The sequence below is a fragment of the Hemiscyllium ocellatum genome, chromosome 9 (assembly GCF_020745735.1).
Source record: "Hemiscyllium ocellatum isolate sHemOce1 chromosome 9, sHemOce1.pat.X.cur, whole genome shotgun sequence".
Lineage (NCBI taxonomy): Eukaryota > Metazoa > Chordata > Chondrichthyes > Orectolobiformes > Hemiscylliidae > Hemiscyllium > Hemiscyllium ocellatum.
The window spans coordinates 114396422-114417756 of record NC_083409.1 but is presented as its reverse complement, the minus strand read 5'-3'; the positions used below and the strand labels follow the sequence as shown (position 1 = coordinate 114417756).

Genomic DNA, 21335 nt, shown 5'->3' with positions numbered 1-21335 from the left:
CTCCCACTCCATCAAGGACATGCTGGTCCTGGGCCTCCTCCACTACGAAACCGTTATCACCTGACGCCTGGAGGAGGAATGCCTCATCTTCCGCCTTGGGACCCTGTAACCATACAGGATAAATGTGGATTTCAACAGCTTCCTCATTTCCCTTTCCCCCACATTATCTCAGTCTCAAGCCTCCAACTCGGCACTGCCCTTCGGACCTGTCCATCACTGCCCCCTCACATTCATCCACCTATTGCATTCTCAGCTACCTTCCCCCAAACCCCACCCCCTCCCATTTATCTCTCACCTCCCGGCCCACAAGCCTCATTCCTGATCAAGGGCTTATACCCGAAACGTTGATTCTCCTGCTCGTCGGATGCTGCCTGGCCTGCTGTGCTTTTCCAGCACCACACTCTCGACTCTGATCTCCAGCATCTCCTCACTTTCACCTTATGGACTAGGCCAGACCACTCAGAACATGCTTAAACAGGCAGACCCAGACCATAACTTTGCAATTTGTTTTGGTAAATGTACAGTGAAAATTACCCGGAATAAGTTAGCGAGGTAGACTAAAACATTTTAAAACAGACAAAATATTTATTCACAAAATTACGCAATGAAACACAAAGAACAGAATAAAGAATCCTACAGAACTCAGTCTATCCAAACTCGACTTAATTATGCTGTTCCAAATATACACAACAGTCCCAATAAGCAACCCCCCTTTAAAACCAGTATAAATGGAACATGCTTACAGGATGAAGTTGAAGGGCAGAAAAGAGAGAGAGAGTTTCCACACTGCTCACTTTTGGAATCCTCCCCAGGTCAGACTGAACGATAAACTGCTCAGCTCAGCTAGCTGGAGAGCTGACCACTCCCTTTCCTTTATATAGGTTACTTCTAAAACATGACCACTTTGGCCTGAAGTCTCATCTGTTTACATATAAATCCTTTTCTAAAAATTGTTTCCATCTCTGTACCAAACCAGACCGATCGGAACCCAGCCCAGTTTATTACCTCTCTGAAAAAAATCAAGAAAGAGTCTCCTTGAGCCAAGGAATAGCTTTCAGAAAGAAAGGGATTAGCTTTGTGACACTATGTATTTGTGACACTATGTATTTGTGACACTATGTATTTGTCCCAATGCTTTTTAAATGTTGTTACTGTACCCATCCCAACCACTTCCACTGGCAGCTCATTCCATATGCGTACCACTCTCTGTGTTGCCCCTCAGGTTCCCTTTTAGTCTTTCCCCTCTAACCTTAAACTGACGCCCTCCAGTCCTCAATTCCCCAACCCTGGGAAAAAGGCTGAGTGCATTCACCCTATCCAGGCCTCTGATGATCTTATACACCTCTATAAGGTCCCCCCTCAGTCTCCTACACACTAAAGAAAAACGTCCTGGCTTGACCAACCACTCCCTATGACTCAGACTCTTGAGTCCAGGCAACACTCTTGTAAATTTCTTCTGCACTCTTTCCAGTTTAATAACATCCTCCCTATAGCAAGGTGACCAAAACTGAACACAATACTCCAAGTGCAGCCTCACCAATGTCCTGTACAACTGCAACATAACTTCCCAACTTCTATACTCAATGCCCTGACTGATGAAGGCCAATGTGCCAAAAGCCTTCTTCACTGCCCTGTCTACCTGGGACTCCACTTTCAGAGAACCGTGCACCTGAGTTCCAAGGTCCCTCTGTCCCACTACACTCCTTAAGGCCCAAACATTCACCATGAAACCCCTACCTTGATTTAACTTTCCAAACTGCAAAACATCCCTTTTGTTAGATTAGATTCTCTACAGCGTGGAAACAGGCCCTTCAGTCCAATAAATCCATACTATCCCACAGAAGAACAATCCACCCCAGACCCATTCCCCTCTGACTAATGGACTTAACACGATGGGCCAATTCACCCTGACCTGCGCATCTTTTTAGAATGTGGGAGGAAGCCCACACAGACACAGACAGTTGCCCGAGTCTGGAATCAAAGCCGGGTCCCTGGTGCTGTGAGGCAGCAGTGCTAACCACTGAGCCACCGTGCCGCCCCACCTGAGTGGGCTGTGCTTTGTGTGCGGTCTCTGATTATTGTTGTTGGAAGCTGCACTGTTAGCTAGTCTTAATAACTCCAAGGTTTGGGCTGATGTTTTGGGGATACTGCTGGAAATCTGTTCACTGCAGCTGGTGGAATTTTAATTCAATCAACTCCAATGGAAAGCTAATAGTGATTATCACTAAAGCTACACTGTGCTGCTGTTGTTCAGAGAGGGAAATCTGCTGTCCTTACCCAGTCCGGCCTACATGTGACTCCAGACCCACGGCAAAGAGCTTGACTCTGAAGTCGCCCTTGCAAGTTCAAGGTCAGTTAAAGATAGGTGCTGGTTGAGCCAGTGACACCTACATCCCCAGAATAAGTGTTTGAAAATAACTTCAATCACCCAGTCTTTCCTTTCCCACTCCTGGGTTGGATTGAACTCACCTGGTTTGAGGTGGGCAAAGGGGATTTCTCCAGTCAGCAGCTCCCAGAGACACAGGGCATAACTGAACACATCGGCTTTGATGGTGTAACGGGTACACTGGGTGAATACTTCCGGAGCCATCCAGCGCAGGTTCTGTTCGGGAGACACACACACACACACACACACAGACACACACACACACACACACACAAACACACACACACACAAACACACACACACACAAACACACACACACACACACACACACAAACACACACACACTCCGTCAGAGTTCGCCAGAGACAGCAACAGTTTTAACATAAAACTTCCTTCATCTCAATCCCCCACTAAATTCCCCAAACAGGACATTTTCCCACCTGTCATATTTTAAGAGTTAGTAAATGGAAGTATCTATGTTTTTTAAAACAATAGTGATGTCTTCTCAATGCACCTAAGGCTTGACTCCACGTTTGTATATTGCTTCCAGCAGAATCCAGGATATCAATCATCCATTATTTGAGAATTCATGTTCCTTCTGTGATGGTTTACCATACATCAATGATCTATAAACAAAGGCTGCAGACAGAGCTAATGAAAACTGACCAACTGTACAAACTGTACACACGTGTCCCAGAGCTTAAACAGAGGATGGAGCTGCCTCCACTAATGAACACCAGAGACCACAACAGAGAGGGGGTGTAGGGGCTGGTGGAGGTTACAGAGATAGGGAGGGGATGTAGAGGCTGGAGGGGGTTACAGAGATAGGGAGGGGATGTAGAGGCTGGAGGGGGTTACAGAGATAGGGAGGGGTGTAGGGGCTGGAGGGGGTTACAGAGATAGGGAGGGGATGTAGAGGCTGGAGGGGGTTACAGAGATAGGGAGGGGGTGTAGGGGCTGGAGGAGGTGATGTAGTTAGGGAGGAGCAGAGAAATGGAAGGTTTTGAAGGTTTTTAATTTACCCCTGGCTGCTTTGTCATGTTGTCTTCATCCATTGACAAAAGGAATCTGGATTCTAAAAATACAGGTAGCCTTTCAGCAGGTTCATTACAGACATGAATTCACAGATATAATGATCAAGCAGTAAACAGAGATGAGAGTTTATCCATTACACAGGTAGGTTTCATACATTTATACTCCCTCTATGTGTGTCATTCCAAGATGCACTGCAGAAAATCAGCGGCACCTTCCAAATCCATGGCCACTGCCACCCTGAAGGACAATGGCAGCAGATACATGGGAACACCACTCCCTGCATGTTGCCCTCCAAGGCACTCACTATCCTGACTTGGAAATATTTTGCCTTTCTTTCACTGTCACTGGGTCATAGCCCTAGAATTCCCTGTGTAAGGACACTGTGAATTCCCCTGTGCACCATGGTCTGCAGTGGTTCAGGAAGACAGCTCTTCATCACCCGGGAACAGGGATTGGCCAAGCCAACAACCTCCACAGCCCATGATTAAATAACTTAAATTATATTGACCCACAGCTTCCTTCTGACTCAATCCCAGATAGTTATGTGGCTCGAAGATTGCACAATGTGAGTAAAATATTCTCAATAATCCAATATCCTGCAGCGTCTACATCAGCGCAGCCAATTTAACAGTTTTACTAAAACTCTAACCCCAGACAAGGTCCTTGAGGAATCTAAATGAAACAAGGAATTAGGAAGGTTAAAGGTGGCCATAAAATGCCTTTGGCAAGTAGGATTAAGGAGAAAACACAAGCAGGTTATAGGTATATTAGAAGCAAGAAAGTAACGAGGGAAAGGGTAGGTCCACTCAAGGACAAAGGAGGGAATTGATGTGTGGAAATACAAGAAGTGGGTGAGGTCCTTAATGGGTACTTCACATGGAAACTCACCAAGGAGAGGGCCATGGATGATGGTGAGAGTGGGCAGGGGGATGTTGATATTCTACGGCATGTCAATATTGACAAGGAGGAAATGTTGGGTGTTTTATAAAACATAGCTAAGTCCCCAGGGCCTGATGGGATCTATCCCAGATTACTGAAGGAAACAAAGGTGATGATTGATGAAGCATTGACAGAGGTCTTTGGATCCTCTTTTGCCACAGGTGAGTCCCCAGAGACTGGAGAAAAGTGAGTGTGGTTCCTTTGTTTAAGAAATCCTGGATAATCCTGGAAATTCTGGGCCGGTGAGCTTTAAATCTGTAGTTGGGAAATTATTGGAGAAGAATTTTAGGAACAGGATTTACCTGCATTTGGAAAAGAATGGATTTATTCGGGATAATCAGTGCGGCTTTATATGGGGGAGGCCTTGCCTCACAAACCTGATTGTGGAAGTGACGAAGATAATTGATGAGGGTAAGATGTTGTCTCCAGTGAAGTATTTGATAAGATCTCTCATGGTAGGCTTCGCCAGGAGATTAAGGCACATGGGATCCACAGTGAGTTGGCAAGATGGGTACAAAATTGGATTGGTCATAGGATTCAGAGGGAGGTGGGGAGGCGTGTTTTTCTGACTAGATGTCTAGGGCCTGTGGTGTTTTGCAAGAATCAGTGTAATAGACTGATAGAGACACCCAGCACATAAATAAAACCTTCAGTCCAACTCAGTGCTGGGACCTCTTTTGTTTGTGATAACTGTCAATGAGTTGGATGAAAATGTAGGTTTGATTAGTAGGTTTGCAGAAGATACAAAAATTGATGGAGTTGTGGGTAGTGAAGAAGGTTATCAAAGGATACAGTAAGATACAGATCAGTTGCAAAGATAGGCAGAGAAATGGCAGATGGAATTTATTCCAGGCAAGTGTGAGGTGATACATTTTGGGAGGACAAATGCACACAGTAAAGGGATACAGTAAATGGCAGGACCCTTAGGAGCATCGATGTACAGAGAGATCTTAGGGTGCAACTCCATAGCTCCCTGAAAGTGGCAACGCAAGAGGATACAGTGGTCAAGAAGGCATTTGGCATGCTGGCCTTCATTGGTCAGGGCATTGAGTATAAATGTTAGTAAGTCACATTGCAGCTGTATTCGACTTTAGTTATGTAATATTTGGAGGATTGTGTGTAGTTCTGGTCCCCACATTTTTGGAAGGATGTTGAGGCTTTGGAGAGGATGTTAAAGAGGTTTACCAGGATATGGCGTGGATTGGAAGGTATTAACTACAAGGAGAGATTGGTCAAATGTGGATTGTCTTCTCTAGAGTGTCAGATGCTGAGAGGCGGTCTGATGTACATAAACTAATGGGAGGCATGGATAGGGTGGCTAGTCAGAGTCTTCTACCCAGGGTGGAAAGGTCAAATACTAGAGGGCACAGGTTTACGGTGAGAGGGGAAAGTTTAGAGGAGATATAGGAGGCAAGTTTTTTCCACAGAAGGTGATAGGTGCCTGGAAAGTACTGCCAGGGGAGATGTGAGAAGCTGATATGATAACAACATTTAAGGGTATTTAGACAGACATGCAAACAGGCAGGAAATAGAGGGATACAGACCTTGTACAATGGGATTTGTTCAGAATGAGATTGTGGTGGGGTGAAGGGCATGTTCCTGCGCTGTACTGTACAATGTTCAATATATCCAAACTCTCGAGCTTCTGTTTGTTAGCTAACCCTGAATCCTTGCTGATAAACTACCTCCACTACCATGAGCTTAACGTTTGGTATCACATCAAACACCTTCTGAAAATCCAACTATATTACATCCACTGCTTCCCCTGTATTTATCCTGCTTGCTAGCTCTTCAATGACTTTTGGTAACAGTCAGGATATCCCCTTCATGAAGCCATGCTACCTCTGCTTGGACATACTCTGCATTTCTAAATGCTCTGCTCTCATTTCCTTTATAACAGACTAGCATTTTCCCAATGATATGTTAAGCTAATTGTTACTTACTTTTAGCACCTTCTTTTATTAAATAAACATGTTACATTGGCAAGTTTCCAAACCACTGGGGGTATGTCGGGGTGAATTATAATGAGATTTTCCTTTGATTCATTCCTCCATGGAATGTGGACAGCGTTGACAGGGCTAATGTTTCCTTGCCACCTGAACTTTCCCTTGAGCTGAGCAGCTTGCAGGGTCAGTTCAGAGGGCAGTACAAATCCACACATTGCTGTCGATGTGGAGTCACAGACCAGGTAAAGACAGCAGGTTTCCTCCTTTACTGGGAACAAGAGGCTGATATAACAAATTACAATCATCGCAAATGATGATGGTTTCATGGTCATGTGCCATTGGCAAAGTGATGGCTTAGTGGTATTAACATTAGACTATTACTCCAGAGACTCTGGTCATGTTCTGGGGATTGGAGTTCAAATCCCACTATGGCAAATGATGGAATTTGAATCCAATGAAAATTGGGAATTAAGAGTCTATGGAGGAGCACTTTGCTGATTGTTGTAAAAACCCATCTGGATGACTTTCTCTTCAGGAAGAGAAACTGATCTGAACTAAATGTGACTCCAAACCCACTGTAATGGGGTTGACCCTCAGCTGCTGAGTGTAGTGTAATGGTCCTGCAGGCTGTGACAGTGTAACAACTGCTAGAAAGGAAACAGGAATGAAAACAGAAGACTCTGATAGGCTGAAAATGTGTTGCTGGTTAAAGCACAGCAGGTTAGGCAGCATCCAAGGAACAGGAAATTCGACGTTTCGGCCAGAGCCCTTCATCAGGAAACGTCGAATTTCCTGTTCCTTGGATGCTGCCTAACCTGCTGTGCTTTAACCAGCAACACATTTTCAGCTGTGATCTCCAGCATCTGCAGACCTCACTTTTGACTCCGATAGACTGCAATGGTTCAAGAAGGTAACACATTACCACCTTATCAAGGGCAACTAGGGACAGGGAAATGTTGGCCCAGCCAATGACACCCACGTCCCATGGGTGACTAATTAAAACAAACGTACTCTAGTTTCAGATTTATCGATTGAATTTAACTCCCTCACCTGTCGAGGCAGGATTTCAACCCACGACTCCAGAGAAATAGCCAACCCGGTGACATGCCCACTATGTCAAAGTCACACAGAAGATGGCTGTAACAAGGAATATGGCATCGGAGCCATTTTCAGGTCTAATTTCTATGTTGAAAAGTCTCTGCTTGGTTCAATAATGTCTTTTTGATAAGACACAGCCTCAGCCTAACTTTAAATGTAAGCCGAAAACTATTCTATCCCTAATCCGAAACTGAAAATGTGTTGCTGGAAAAGCGCAGCCCGAAACATTGATTCTCCTGCTCCTTGGATGCTGCCTGACCTGCTGTGCTTTTCCAGCAACACATTTTCAGCTCTGATCTCCAGCATCTGCAGTCCTCACTTTCTCCTAACCCTATTTCTAACCCAATCCTGAACCCTAACCCTATCCCTAACCCTATCCCTAATCCTAAACCTATCCCTAACTCTATCCCTAACCCTATCACCCTAATTGTTTCCCTAACTCTATCCCTAACCTGACCCCTAACCCTAACCCTAAGCCTGTCACAGTCAAATTCTTAAATACAAAATGCAAACCTCCAAAATCAGCTACCACGGCATGGCCATCTTCGTACAGTAGGATGTTATGGCTGTGAGACACAAGAAAAAAGACAAACATGTTTTTATGCAGAGATTGTTAAGTAAGAATCATCAATTTGATAGATAGAGCACCCAGTGCCCCATAAATATAAATATCTTACATACATTTTAGCATTTAAAACCTCTGCTAATCTTAAAGACCTCAATCAGGTCATCCTGACCTTTCTCTTTTCTCGATCCGTTATGTTTGAAACTGTAAGTCCTCAGTTCTGATGTTATCCTTGTTAATCCTCTTCGGTGTCTCTATATGCTCCTTCTAATATGGAGACTCAAACTGTTCCTTCTCTAACCACATGGTTTAATATGACATTATAAGACCATAAGGTCAGTAAGGGTTAGGAGCATAAGTAGGCCGTTGAGCCCATTCAGTCCGCTCTGATATTCAGTGAGATCAGGACTGACCTGATAATCCTCCCCTCCACTTTCCTGCCATTTCCCCATAACCCTGAGTCTCTTCCTGATTAAACATCTCTCTCTCTCTCAGCCTTGAATATAGTTAATGACCCAGCATCGACAGCCCTCTGCAGTGAAGTATTTAACAGATTCACTGCCCTCTGAGAGAAACATTTGGGTTTATAAATTTGAGTTTGAGACAGACTGGCTGAGGGGAAGACAAAATTAAAAACTATCCTCGGACTTTGACTTCAAAGGAACACTATTCATTTTGCATTAGCATTAACTACAGCTATACATGCTAGTCATATCAGGCAATAACGTTACATGGCATTGGTCAGAACTAATTTACCTTCTTCGGGTGTACTCACAAGAGGCTGTCTCATTCTAGAGTGTTCAAATGCTGATCACACTATGCTATTTATACCCAGTGATGTGCAACTCCATGATATCATCACACGCTTAATCCAGGGTCCCAAGGCCCATATACAACACTCAGTATGCTGCAGAAAGATTCTAATCAAGGCTCCATTCAAGCTCAGAGTCGGGAGTGTGGTGCTGGAAAAGCGCAGCAGGTCAGACAACATCTGAGGAGCAGGAGAATTGACATTTCGGGCATGAGCCCTTTATCAGGAATGTCCAAAATGTCGATTCTCTTGCTCCTCGGATGCTGCCTGACCTGCTGACCTGCACCACACTCTTGACTCTATTCTCCAACATCTCCCTTTCCCCTACATTCAAGCCAAACATATCATATCTACTTTTCTATTCTCTCGGTTTGGAAGTGATCCCTGGTGCTGTTTGTATTACGTGCCAGTTCCTCTCGTGCTGAGTGCTCATGAACACTTGGATTAGAAACAGGAGTTGGCCTTAAGCATGATTTAATAAGATCATGCTTATCTAATTGTGGCTTCACACAATCCACACTCCTGCCTATCCCCAACAAACTTTGGCTCTGCAGTGAGTCAACAATCTACATACCTCGGCCTTCAATGTATTTAATGATGCAGTCTCCACAGCTCTCATAGGGACAGATTTTCAACATCTCATGACCTCCTCATCTTGGTATTGAATGGAAGCCCTTAAGTTTAAGCTATGCCCCTTCTGCACCCCTCAATCCTCCTGTTCCTCTACTCCAATTCGGCTCCTACACTGCATCTCGTATGTGACCTCCTTACCCTTCCTGCTCATGCACCAGCGCACAATCTCCGACACTGAAATTCATTCACCAATTACACACCTATTCTGCAAGTTTACTCATGCCAGCATTAAGATGTGGGACAATTCTGGGCTTTGCAAACAAGGCTGAGGGCAGGATTCAAGTGATCCCAGGGCAGACGAAACACTCTCCCCAGACCCAGAGGCCTAGCTTAGCGTACCTGTTGAGATCTCGGTGTATGATTGGTTGAGTCAGGTTGTGAAGATATTCCATACCTTTGGCCACATCAATAGCGATCATTAATTTGGATTGTAGATCGATGATTCTGTGGATCAAATGGCAATATAACAAGGACAACTGGAAGATGCAAATAATCACTTGTGTCTTCAACATTCTGAAGTGCTTCATGGGAACATAGTCAATCAAAGGTGTGACGCATAACATAGAACATTCCAGCACAGTACAGGCCCTTCAGCCCTCAGTGTTGTGCCGACCTGTGAAACCAATCTGAAGCCTATCTAACCTACACTATTCCATTATCATCCATATGTTTATCCAATGATCTCACGATAAAAGGCTCTCTGATAATCCACTGATTATCTTATATATCTCTATTAAGTCACCTCTCAACCTTCTTCTCTTTAATGAAAACAGCATCAAGTCCCTCATCCTTTCCTCGTAAGACCTTCCCTCCATACCAGGCAACATCCTGGTAAATTCTCTCTGAACCATTTCCAAAGCTTCCCCATCCTTCCTATAATGCGGTGACCAGAACTGTACACAATACTCCAAGTGCAGCTGCACCAGAGTTTTGTACAGCTGCAGCGTAACCTCATGGCTCCAAAACTCAATCCCTCTCCCAATAAAAGCTAATAAGGAGGCATAAGGACAGCTGAGCAAAAGCTCGATCAATGAGAGCAGTTATAAGAATGTCTCAAAGGAGGAGAATTAGAGGTTGAAGAGTGAACACGTTTATAGAATTAATATGGCATAGAATGAGACCATTCATCCCATCGTGCAAGCTCTGTTACCCAACACCAGTCTCCTGCCTTCTCCCCACATCCTTGCACACTATTACTGTCCAAAAACATAGCCAATTCCCTCTTGAATGTCTCAGTTGAACTTAGCTCCACCTTATTTCCCGGCAACACATTACATACGTTAGGGAGGGAATTGCAGAGCTTTGGGCTCAGATTGACACAGCACAGCTGCCGGTGGTCTGAGTGATGAAGGTCTGGGATGTGTGAGAAGCCAGAACAGGAGACGCCCTGAGATCACAAACTGATGTAAAGCTGGAGGAAATTAGAAAGAAAGGGAGAGGTGAGGAGAAGGAAGGAATTGAAAGCAAGGATGAACAGTTTAAAATTGAAATGAACTGACAGCCGATGTAGATCACTGAGTACAATGATGATGGTTGAACAATGCTCAAAGCAAGTTAGGATGGTGTCAGAGTTTCAGGTTGTCTTGAGGTATATGGAGGTTGAAAGATGAGAGATACACCATAATCCAGCACTGGATTAAAAGCAGAAATTGCTGGAGAAACTCTGCAGGTGTGGCAGTATCTGCGGGGAGAAAGCAGAGTCAATGTTTCAGGCCCAGTGATGCTTCTTCGCAATTCCTTCAGTTAATTTTGTTTTCTCTCCATAGGTGCTGCCAGACTTCATGAGTTTCTCCAGCAATTTCTGTTTTTCCTTCAGATTGCCAGCATTTTTATTTGTTTTGTCAGAATATTTGAACGATTGACTGTAGAAATAAGAAAGGTGAGTGCCTCAAAAGCAGTGAAAACATCAACCATTTGGCCAAAACCTAAGCAATGATAATAAAAAGCTACAAGGCATTGGGCAGGGTTTTCAGGTTCAATCATGGTGGACAATGGTTAAAAGTAAAATTTTCTTGGCTTTATCACATCTCAAATACCACACGACTTCCCACACGAGGTGTAGCGGAGCAATGTGACCACAAACAGCAGGTCGCCAAGTGAACCCGACTGAAGGTGTGTTTGTCAGATTTGCTCTAGTTCCCTCCAGGTCGTGCTCCTGGGGAGCGTCCAGCTGCCCCCTGCTGGTCACCTGGGCAAGGCCCTAACACTCGGATAGAAACTGGTGGGAGGTGTCCCAAAGCCAACACGAAAATACTGTCACCTGATAGTGAAAGCTCAAGGCATCCTTGGTTTTGTAAATTGAAACATTAAACCTGAAAAGCAATATGTCACACTAAACTTTTAATATTCACTAATTCATCCCAGTTGCTTTTATTCCTTTGTGGAATGTGGAGATTGCTGGATAGGCCACCCTTTACTGACCACCCTTAAGTAAAAAGTGAGGTCTGCAGATGCTGGAGATCAGAGTTGAAAATGTGTTGCTGGTTAAAGCGCAGCAGGTCAGGCAGCATCCAAGGAACAGGAAATTCGACGTTTCGGGCATAAGCCCTTCATCAGGAATGAGGAAAGTGTGTCTAGCAGGCTAAGATAAAAGGTAGGGAGGAGGGACTTGGGGGAGGGGCGATGGAGATGTGATAGATGGAAGGAGGTCAAGGTGAGGGTGATAGGCCGGAGTGGGGTGGGGGCGGAGAGGTCAGGAAGAAGATTGCAGGTTAGGAGGGCGGTGCTGAGTTTGAGGGAATTGACTGAGACAAGGTGGGGGGAGGGGAAATGAGGAAACTGGAGAAATCTGAATTCATACCTTGTCTTTGGAGGGTTCCCAGGCGGAAGATGAGGGGCTCTTCCTCCAACTGTCGTGTTATTATGTTCTGGCGATGGAGGAGTCCAAGGACCAGCATGTCCTTGGTGGAGTGGGAGGGGGAGTTAAAGTGTTGAGCCACGGGGTGGTTGGGTTGGTTGGTCCGGGCGTCCCAGAGGTGTTCTCTGAAACGTTCCGCAAGTAGGCGGCCCGTCTCCCCAATGTAGAGGAGGCCACATCGGGTGCAGCGGATGCAATAGATGATGTGTGTGGAGGTGCAGGTAAATTTGTGGCGGATATGGAAGGATCCCTTGGGGCTTTGGAGAGAGGTAAGGGTGGAGGTGTGGGTGCAAGTTTTGTATTTCCTGCGGTTGGTGGGAAGGTGCTGGGAGTGGAGGTTGGGTTGGTGGGGCGTGTGGACCTGACGAGGGAGTCGCGGAGGGAGTGGTCTTTTTGGAATGCTGATAGGGGAGGGGAGGGGAGGGAAATATTAGATTAGATTAGATTAGATTACTTACAGTGTGGAAACAGGCCCTTCGGCCCAACAAGTCCACACCGACCCGCCGAAGCGCAACCCACCCGTACCCCTACATATACCCCATACCTCACACTACGGGCAATTTAGCATGGCCAATTCACCTGACCCGCACATCTTTGGACTGTGGGAGGAAACCAGAGCACCCGGAGGAAACCCATGCAGACACGGGGAGAACATGCAAACTCCACACAGCCAGTCGCCTGAGGCGGGAATTGAACCCAGGTCCCTGGTGTTGTGAGGCAGCAGTGCTAACCACTGTGCCACCGTGCTGCCCCAAACGTCCCTGGTGGTGGGGTCCGTTTGGAGGTGGCGGAAATGACGGCGGATGATACGCTGTGTACGGAGGTTGGTGGGGTGGTAGGTGACAACCAGTGGGGTTCTGTCTTGGTGGCGGTTGGAGGAGCGGGGCTCAAGGGCGGAGGAGCGGGAAGTGGAGGAGATGCGGTGGAGGGCATCGTCGATCACGTCTAGGGGGAATCTGCGGTCTTTGAAGAAGGAGGCCATCTGGGCTGTACGATATTGGAACTGGTCCTCCTAGGAGCAGATGCGGCGGAGACGAAGGGATTGGGAATATTATGCGGCGGAGATGAAAGAATTGGGAATATATCTTCACGATGGACACCACCCACGCCCTCCACCTCCTCCCTGATTTTCGCTTCCCCGGTCCCCAACGCCTTATCTTCACGATGGACATCCAGTCCCTGTACAACTCCATCCCCCATCACGAAGGACTTAAAGCCCTCCGCTTCTTCCTTTCCCGCCGCACCAACCAGTACCCTTCCACTGACACCCTCCTTCGACTGACTGAACTGGTCCTCACCCTGAATAACTTCTCTTTCCAATCCTCCCACTTCCTCCAAACTAAAGGAGTTGCCATGGGCACCCGCATGGGCCCCAGCTATGCCTGCCTCTTCGTAGGATATGTGGAACAGTCCATCTTCCGCAGCTACACTGGCACCACCCCCCACCTTTTCCTCCGCTACATCGATGACTGTATCGGCGCTGCCTCGTGCTCACACGGGGAGGTTGAACAGTTCATCAACTTTACCAACACCTTCCACCCTGACCTCAAATTCACCTGGACCGTCTCAGACTCCTCCCTCCCCTTCCTAGACCTTTCCATTTCTATCTCGGGCGACCGAATCAACACAGACATCTACTATAAACCGTCTGACTCCCACAGCTACCTAGACTACACCTCCTCCCACCCTGCCCCCTGTAACAACGCCATCCCATATTCCCAATTCCTTCGTCTCTGCTGCATCTGCTCCCAGGAGGACCAGTTCCAATACCGTACAGCCCAGATGGCATCCTTCAAAGACCGCAGATTCCCCCCAGACGTGATCGACGATGCCCTCCACCGCATCTCCTCCACTTCCCGCTCCTCCGCCCTTGAGCCCCACCCCTACAACCGCCACCAGGACAGAACCCCACTGGTTCTCACCTACCACCCCACCAACCTCCGTACACAACGTATCATCCGCCGTCATTTCCGCCACCTCCAAACGGACCCACCACCAGGGACATATTTCCCTCCCCTCCCCTATCAGCGTTCCGAAAAGACCACTCCCTCCGCGACTCCCTTGTCAGGTCCACACCCCCCACCAACCCAACCTCCACTCCCAGCACCTTCCCCTGCAACCACAAGAAATGCAAAACTTGCACCCACACCTCCTCTCTTACCTCTCTCCAAGGCCCCAAGGGGTCCTTCCATATCCGCCACAAATTCACCTGCACCTCCACACACATCATCTATTGCATCCGCTGCACCCGATGTGGCCTCCTCTATATTGGGGAGATGGGCCACCTCCTTCGGAATGCTTCAGGGAACACCTCTGGGACCCCGGACCAACCAACCCAACCACCCCGTGGCTCAACACTTTAACTCCCCCTCCCACTCCACCGAAGACATGCAGGTCCTTGGACTCCTCCATCGCCAGCACATCACAACACGACAGTTGGAGGAAGAGCCCCTCATCTTCCACCTGGGAACCCTCCAACCACAAGGGATGAACTCAGATTTCTCCAGTTTCCTCATTTCCTCTCCCCCCACCTTGTCTCAGTCGATTCCCTCAGACTCAGCACCGCCCTCCTAACCTGCAATCTTCTTCCTAACCTCTCCGCCCCCACCCCACTCCGGCCTATCACCCTCACCTTGACCTCCTTCCACCTATCACATCTCCATCGCCCCTCCCCCAAGTCCCTCCTCCCTACCTTTTATCTTAGCCTGCTGGACACACTTTCCTCATTCCTGATGAAGGGCTTATGCCCGAAACGTCGAATTTCCTGTTCCTTGGATGCTGCCTGACCTGCTGCGCTTTAACCAGCAACACATTTTCAGCTCTGACCATCCTTAACTTGGAGAAGGTGCAGAGGAGATTCACCAGAGTTGAGAAACGTCAGTTAGGTGGACAGATTGGAGAAACTAATGGGAGATTCAAAACAGATTGTCGGAAGTAGTGATGTGTTTTGAAAGAATAAATAAACAGAAACTCTTTCCAGTGTCACGTGGAAGTTGTATTTTGTGAGATGCTTTGAAATGTCTCCTTAAATTCAAAGTGAAGGAGGAGACTTGAGAGGATGATTGAATACAGAAAGAGGGGATGGTTCGAATTGGTTTTAATTTTCCACAACTTGTTGGATTCTGAAGAGGTACTGGAGAATTGGGAAACTGTTAATGTGACACCTCTATTTAAAAAGGGAAGGAGATAAAAAGCAGAGAGTAGTAAGGGTATGGAATGCTTTGCCTGCAACGGTAGTAGAATCGCCAACTTTAAGTACATTTAAGTCGTCATTGGACAGGCATATGGATGGACATGGAATTGTGTCGGTGGGATGGGCTTCAGATTGGTATGACAGGTCGGTGCAACATCGAGGGCCGAAGGGCCTGTACTGCGCTGTAATGTTCTATGTTCTATGTAACTATAGGCCAATTAGCCTAATATCTATTGTTGGAGAAGTATTGGAATCAATTATTAAGGAAATAATAGCAGAACATTTGGAAAATTCTTATCTAACAAACTCAGTCAGCACGGCTTCATGAAAGGGAAATCATGCCTGAGTAATTTATTAGAGTTTTTTGAGGAAGTCTCAACCAGAATAGATAGAGGGGAACCTGTAGACATGACGTATTTATTCTTCCAGAAGTCATTTGACAAGGTACATCTCAGAAGGTCACAAAAGGTAAGAGAACACAGTGATGGAGGTAGTACATTGGCATGAATATGGAATTAACTCTGGGACAGGAAACACGAGTGGGGATAAGGGGGCCATTTTCAGAGTGGTGACCCGTGACCAATGGGCTTCCATAGGGATCAGTGCTGGTACCCCAACTGTTAACAATATACATTAATGACTAGGAGGAAGGAAGGGAATATACTGCAGCTACATCAGGCATGTGCCATAAAACCAGGTGGAATGGAAGGTTGTGAGAGGAATACAAACAGTTTACAGACATGATTTGGAGATGCTGGTGTTGGACTGGGGTGTACAAAGTTACAAATCACACAACACCAGGTTATAGTCCAACAGGTTTAATTGGAAGCACACTAGCTTTCTGAGCGACGCTCCTTCATCAGGTGATAGTGGAGGGCTCGATCGTAACACAGAATTTATAGCAAAAATTTACAGTGTGATGTAACTGAAATTATACATTGAAAAATTGATTGTCTGTTAAGCGTTTCATCTGTTAGAATACAGTGATAGTTTCACTTCTTTCATGTGTAAATCACAAAACTTTTTTTTCAAGTTGCATCCTCGGGTTAGCTGTTAACAATGGTGATAGCTAGACAATATGTTGAAGGTGTTGGCCCCCTGTGTTCTCTGTCTATGCCATGATGTTTAGATTGATTCTAATCTAAAAAGTGAGATAACAGAGTTTTACATAAATTCATGCAGTTTTTGAGCTCAGAGTTCTACATGAATGTATGCAGTGTTTGAGCAAAGTGCAATGTAACTCTGCAAGTACAAATTCACCCCACAAAATATATGTGTGCATGTGGGTCTTTGTCTGTGTGTGTCTGTCTGTCTGGGGTGGGGGTTGTGAGTGTGAGAAAGTGTGTGTATGTGTGTGTAGTGAGTGCAGAGTGTCTTAAGTCTGTAAGGGGATGCATGTGTGAGTGTGGGAGTAGACAACATTATCACTGGGGGGAAGTCTATTGTCAACTTATCGGACCACACCCTTCGGACTGGGAGAGACTGAAGTCCTGAGCAGGGGTCTCAACGTCTGCCCCACCAACAAAATGGACCCATTGGTTCTGGCAGCAGACACAGGGGAGTTCATCAGACGAATGAGACACCGGGAATTCTTTCAAGTTGCCAGCAGTGATCCCACTGAGCCCACTGATGAACTGGAACAGTCATAGAACATAGAACATAGAACATAGAAAAATACAGCGCAGTACAGGCCCTTCGGCCCTCGATGTTGCAACGACCAAATCCTACCTAACCTACACTAGCCCACTATCCTCCATATGCCTATCCAATGCCCGCTTAAATGACCATAAAGAGGGAGAGTTCACCACTGCTACTGGCAGGGCATTCCATGAACTCACAACCCGCTGCGTAAAGAATCTACCCCTAACATCTGTCCTATACCTACCACCCCTTAATTTAAAGCTGTGTCCCCTAGTAACAGCTGACTCCATTAGTGGTAAAAGGTTCTCAGTGTCTACCCTATCTAAACCCCTAATCATCTTATACACCTCTATCAAATCTCCCCTAAACCTTCTTTTCTCCAATGAGAACAGGCCCAAGTGCCTCAGCCTTTCCTCATACGATCTTCCTACCATTCCAGGCAACATCCTGGTAAACCTCCTCTGCACTTGTTCCAATGCCTCCACATCCTTCCTATAGTATGGCGACCAAAACTGCACACAATACTCCAGATGAGGCCGCACCAGAGTCTTATACAACTACAACATGACCTCAGGACTCCGGAACTCAATTCCTCTACCAATAAAGCCCAGTACACCATATGCCTTCCTCACAGCACTATTTACCTGGGTGGCAACTTTCAGAGATCTGTGTACATGGACACCAAGATCCCTCTGCTCATCCACACTACCAAGCAGCCTACCATTAGCCCAGTAATCCATCTTCTTGTTACTCCTACCAAAGTGAATGACTTCGCACTTAGCTACATTGAATTCCATCTGCCACCTTTCTGCCCAACTCTGCAACTTATCTATATCCCGCTGTAACCTGCCACATCCTTCTTCACTGTCCACAACTCCACCGACCTTTGTGTCATCCGCAAACTTGCTCACCCAGCTTTCAAGCCCCTCCTCTAGATCATTTATAAAGATGACAAACAGCAACGGTCCCAAAACAGATCCCTGTGGTACACCGCTAGTAACTGCACTCCAAGATGAACCTAGTCCATCAACTACTACCCTCTGTCTCCTTCCAGCCAGCCAATTCCTAATCCAAACCTCTAATGCACCCTCAATGCCATACCTCCGTAGTTTTTGCATTAGCCTACCATGGGGTACCTTATCGAACGCCTTGCTAAAATCCATATACACCACATCTACTGCTTTACCCTCATCCACCTCCTTAGTCACCTTCTCAAAGAACTCAATAAGGTTTGTGAGGCACGACCTGCCCTTCACAAAACCATGCTGACTATCCTTGATCACATTATTCCTATCCAGATGTTCATAAATCTTATCCCTTACAATTCTCTCTAAGACTTTGCCCACAACAGAAGTGAGACTCACTGGCCTATAGTTACTCGGGCTGTCCCTACTCCCCTTCTTGAACAAGGGGACCACATTCGCTATCCTCCAGTCTTCTGGTACTATTCCCGTTGACAATGACGACATAAAAATCAAGGCCAATGGCTCTGCTATCTCCTCCCTAGCTTCCCAGAGGATCCTAGGGTAAATGCCATCAGGCCCAGGAAACTTAGGGATCTGTAGAGGAGCGACCAAAGAAGGTGTCAACATGGACCCCACCGGAGGACCACTGCCCTGGGCTTGACGTGTATGCTCAAACCGTCAGGAAATCTACAAATGCCAGATTCATCGGCCGTACCCACAAGGTAGAGCAAAACATCACCCGTTCACAACGCAATGCCATCCAGGCTCTCAAAACCAATCACAACATTGTCATCAAACCAGCAGATAAAGGAGGAGCCATTGTCATTCAGAATAGAACAGATTACTGCAAGGAAGTGTACCGACAACTGAACAACCAGGAACATTACAGGCAACTACCAGCTGATCCAACCAAAGAACATACCCGTGAATTAAACACACTGACCAGAACTTTGGATCCAGTCCTTCAGAGTTCCCTACGCGCCCCCATCCCACGTACTGCTCGTGTAGGTAACTTCTACTGCCTTCCAAAGGTACACAAAGCCAACACACCGGGACGTCCCATCGTGTCGGGCAATGGGACCCTGTGTGAGAATCTCTCCGGCTATGTGGAAGGCATCTTGAAACCTATTGTACAGGGGATCTCCAGCTTCTGTCGCGACACTACGGATTTCTTACAGAAACTCAGCACCCGCGGACCAGTCGAACTGGGAACATTCCTCGTCACAATGGACGTTTCTGCACTCTACACCAGCACCCCCCACAAGGATGGCATCGCGGCAACAGCCTCAGTACTCAACACCAACAACTTCCAATCTCCAAACACCATCCTACAACTCATCCGCTTTATCCTCAATCACAACGTCTTCACCTTTGACAACCAGTTCTTCATCCAGACACACGGAACAGCCATGGGGACCAAGTCTGTACCCCAATATGCCGACATTTTTGTGCACAGGTTCAAACAAGATTTATTCTCTATGCAGGATCTCCAACCAACATTGTACACCAGGTACATTGATGACATTTTCTTCCTCTGGACCCATGGCGAGGAGTCACTGATAAAACTACGCAGTGACATCAACAAGTTTCATCCCACCAAACTCACCATGGACTACTCTCGACTGTCTGTCTCATTCTTGGACACATTTGTCTCCATCAAGGACGGACACCTCAGCACCACACTCTACCGCAAACCCACAGAAAACCTCACAATGCTACACTTCTCCAGCTTCCACCTAAACATATTAAAACAGCCATTCCCTATGGACAAGCCCTACACATACACTGGATCTGCTCAGATGAGGAGGAACGTGACGGACACCTGGAAGTACTCAAGGATGCCCTCACCAGAACGGGGTACGATGCTCAACTCATCGACCGCCAGTTCCGACGTGCCACAGCAAGGAACCGTAATGACCTCCTCAGGAGACAGACACATGCTGCAACTGACAGGGTACCCTTCGTTGTTCAGTATTTCCCAGGAGCTGAAAAATTACGCCATGTTCTTCATGATCTGCGTTATCAATGAGGATGAGCACCTCACCAACACCTTCCCCACACCTCCACTACTTGCCTCTAAACAACCACCAAACCTCAAACAGATCGTTGTTCGTAGCAAACTGCCCGGCTCTCGGGACAACTCCATACAACCCTGTCATGGTGGACGCTGCAAGACGTGTCAGATTGTGGACATAGATACCACCATTACACGTGGGGACACCTCCCACCTTGTACATGGCAGGTACTCATGTGACTCAGCCAACGTTGTCTATCTTATACGTTGCAGGCAAGGATGCCCGGAGGCATGGTACATTGGGGAAACCGAGCAAAGGCTATGACAACGGATGAATGGGCACCACACAACAATCAACAGGCAGGAGGGTTCCCTCCCAGTTGGGGAACACTTCAGTGGTCCAGGACATTCAGCCTCGGACCTTCAGGTGACCATCCTCCAAGGCGGGCTTCGGGACAGGCAGCAGAGGAAAGTGGCCGAGCAGAGGCTGATAGCTAAGTTCGGTACCCATAGGGAGGGCCTCAACCGGGAACTTGGGTTCATGTCACATTACAGGTGATCACCATTGCACTACACACACACACACTCCCACATACACATGGACACAGGTACACAGAGACGCACACACAGACACCCACACACACCCTTATAGACACACACACTCCCACACTCACACATGCACCCCCTTCACAGACTTAAGACACTCTGCACTCACTACACACACACACACGCTCTCACACTCACAATCCCCACCTCAGACAGACAGACAGACACACACACACAGACAGACAAAGACCCACATACACACATATATTGTGTGGGGTGAATTTGTACTTGCAGAGTTACATTGCACTTTGCTCAAACACTGCATACATTCATGTAGAACTCTGAGCTCAAAAACTGCAGGAATTTATGTAAAACTCTGTTATCTCACTTTTTAGATTAGAATCAATCTAAACATCAGGTCATAGACAGAGAACACAGGGGGCCAACACCTTCAACATATTGTCTAGCTATCACCATTGTTAACAGCTAACCCGAGAATGCAACTTGTAAAAAAAGGTTTTGTGATTTACACATGAAAGAAGTGAAACTATCACTGTATTCTAACAGATGAAAGGCTTAATAGGCAATCAATTTTTCAATGTATAATTTCAGTTACATCACTCTGTAAATGTTTGCTATAAATTCTGTGTTACGATCGAGCCCTCCACTATCACCTGATGAAGGAGCGACGCTCCGAAAACTAGTG

At 46.6% G+C, this 21335-nt stretch overlaps 1 protein-coding gene across 1 annotated transcript in view; it reads right to left on the bottom strand.

Annotated features, from left to right (window-relative positions):
* Window positions 1-21335, bottom strand: part of tnni3k (TNNI3 interacting kinase) — a 143467-nt gene that overhangs the window by 44178 nt on the left and 77954 nt on the right. The window contains exons 17-20 of the mRNA XM_060830672.1: window positions 9753-9857; window positions 7918-7970; window positions 3409-3461; window positions 2470-2602 (exon numbers count right to left, since the gene is read on the bottom strand). Coding sequence (XP_060686655.1) covers window positions 2470-2602; window positions 3409-3461; window positions 7918-7970; window positions 9753-9857 — 344 coding nt within the window. The remainder of the gene's footprint in view (window positions 1-2469; window positions 2603-3408; window positions 3462-7917; window positions 7971-9752; window positions 9858-21335) is intronic.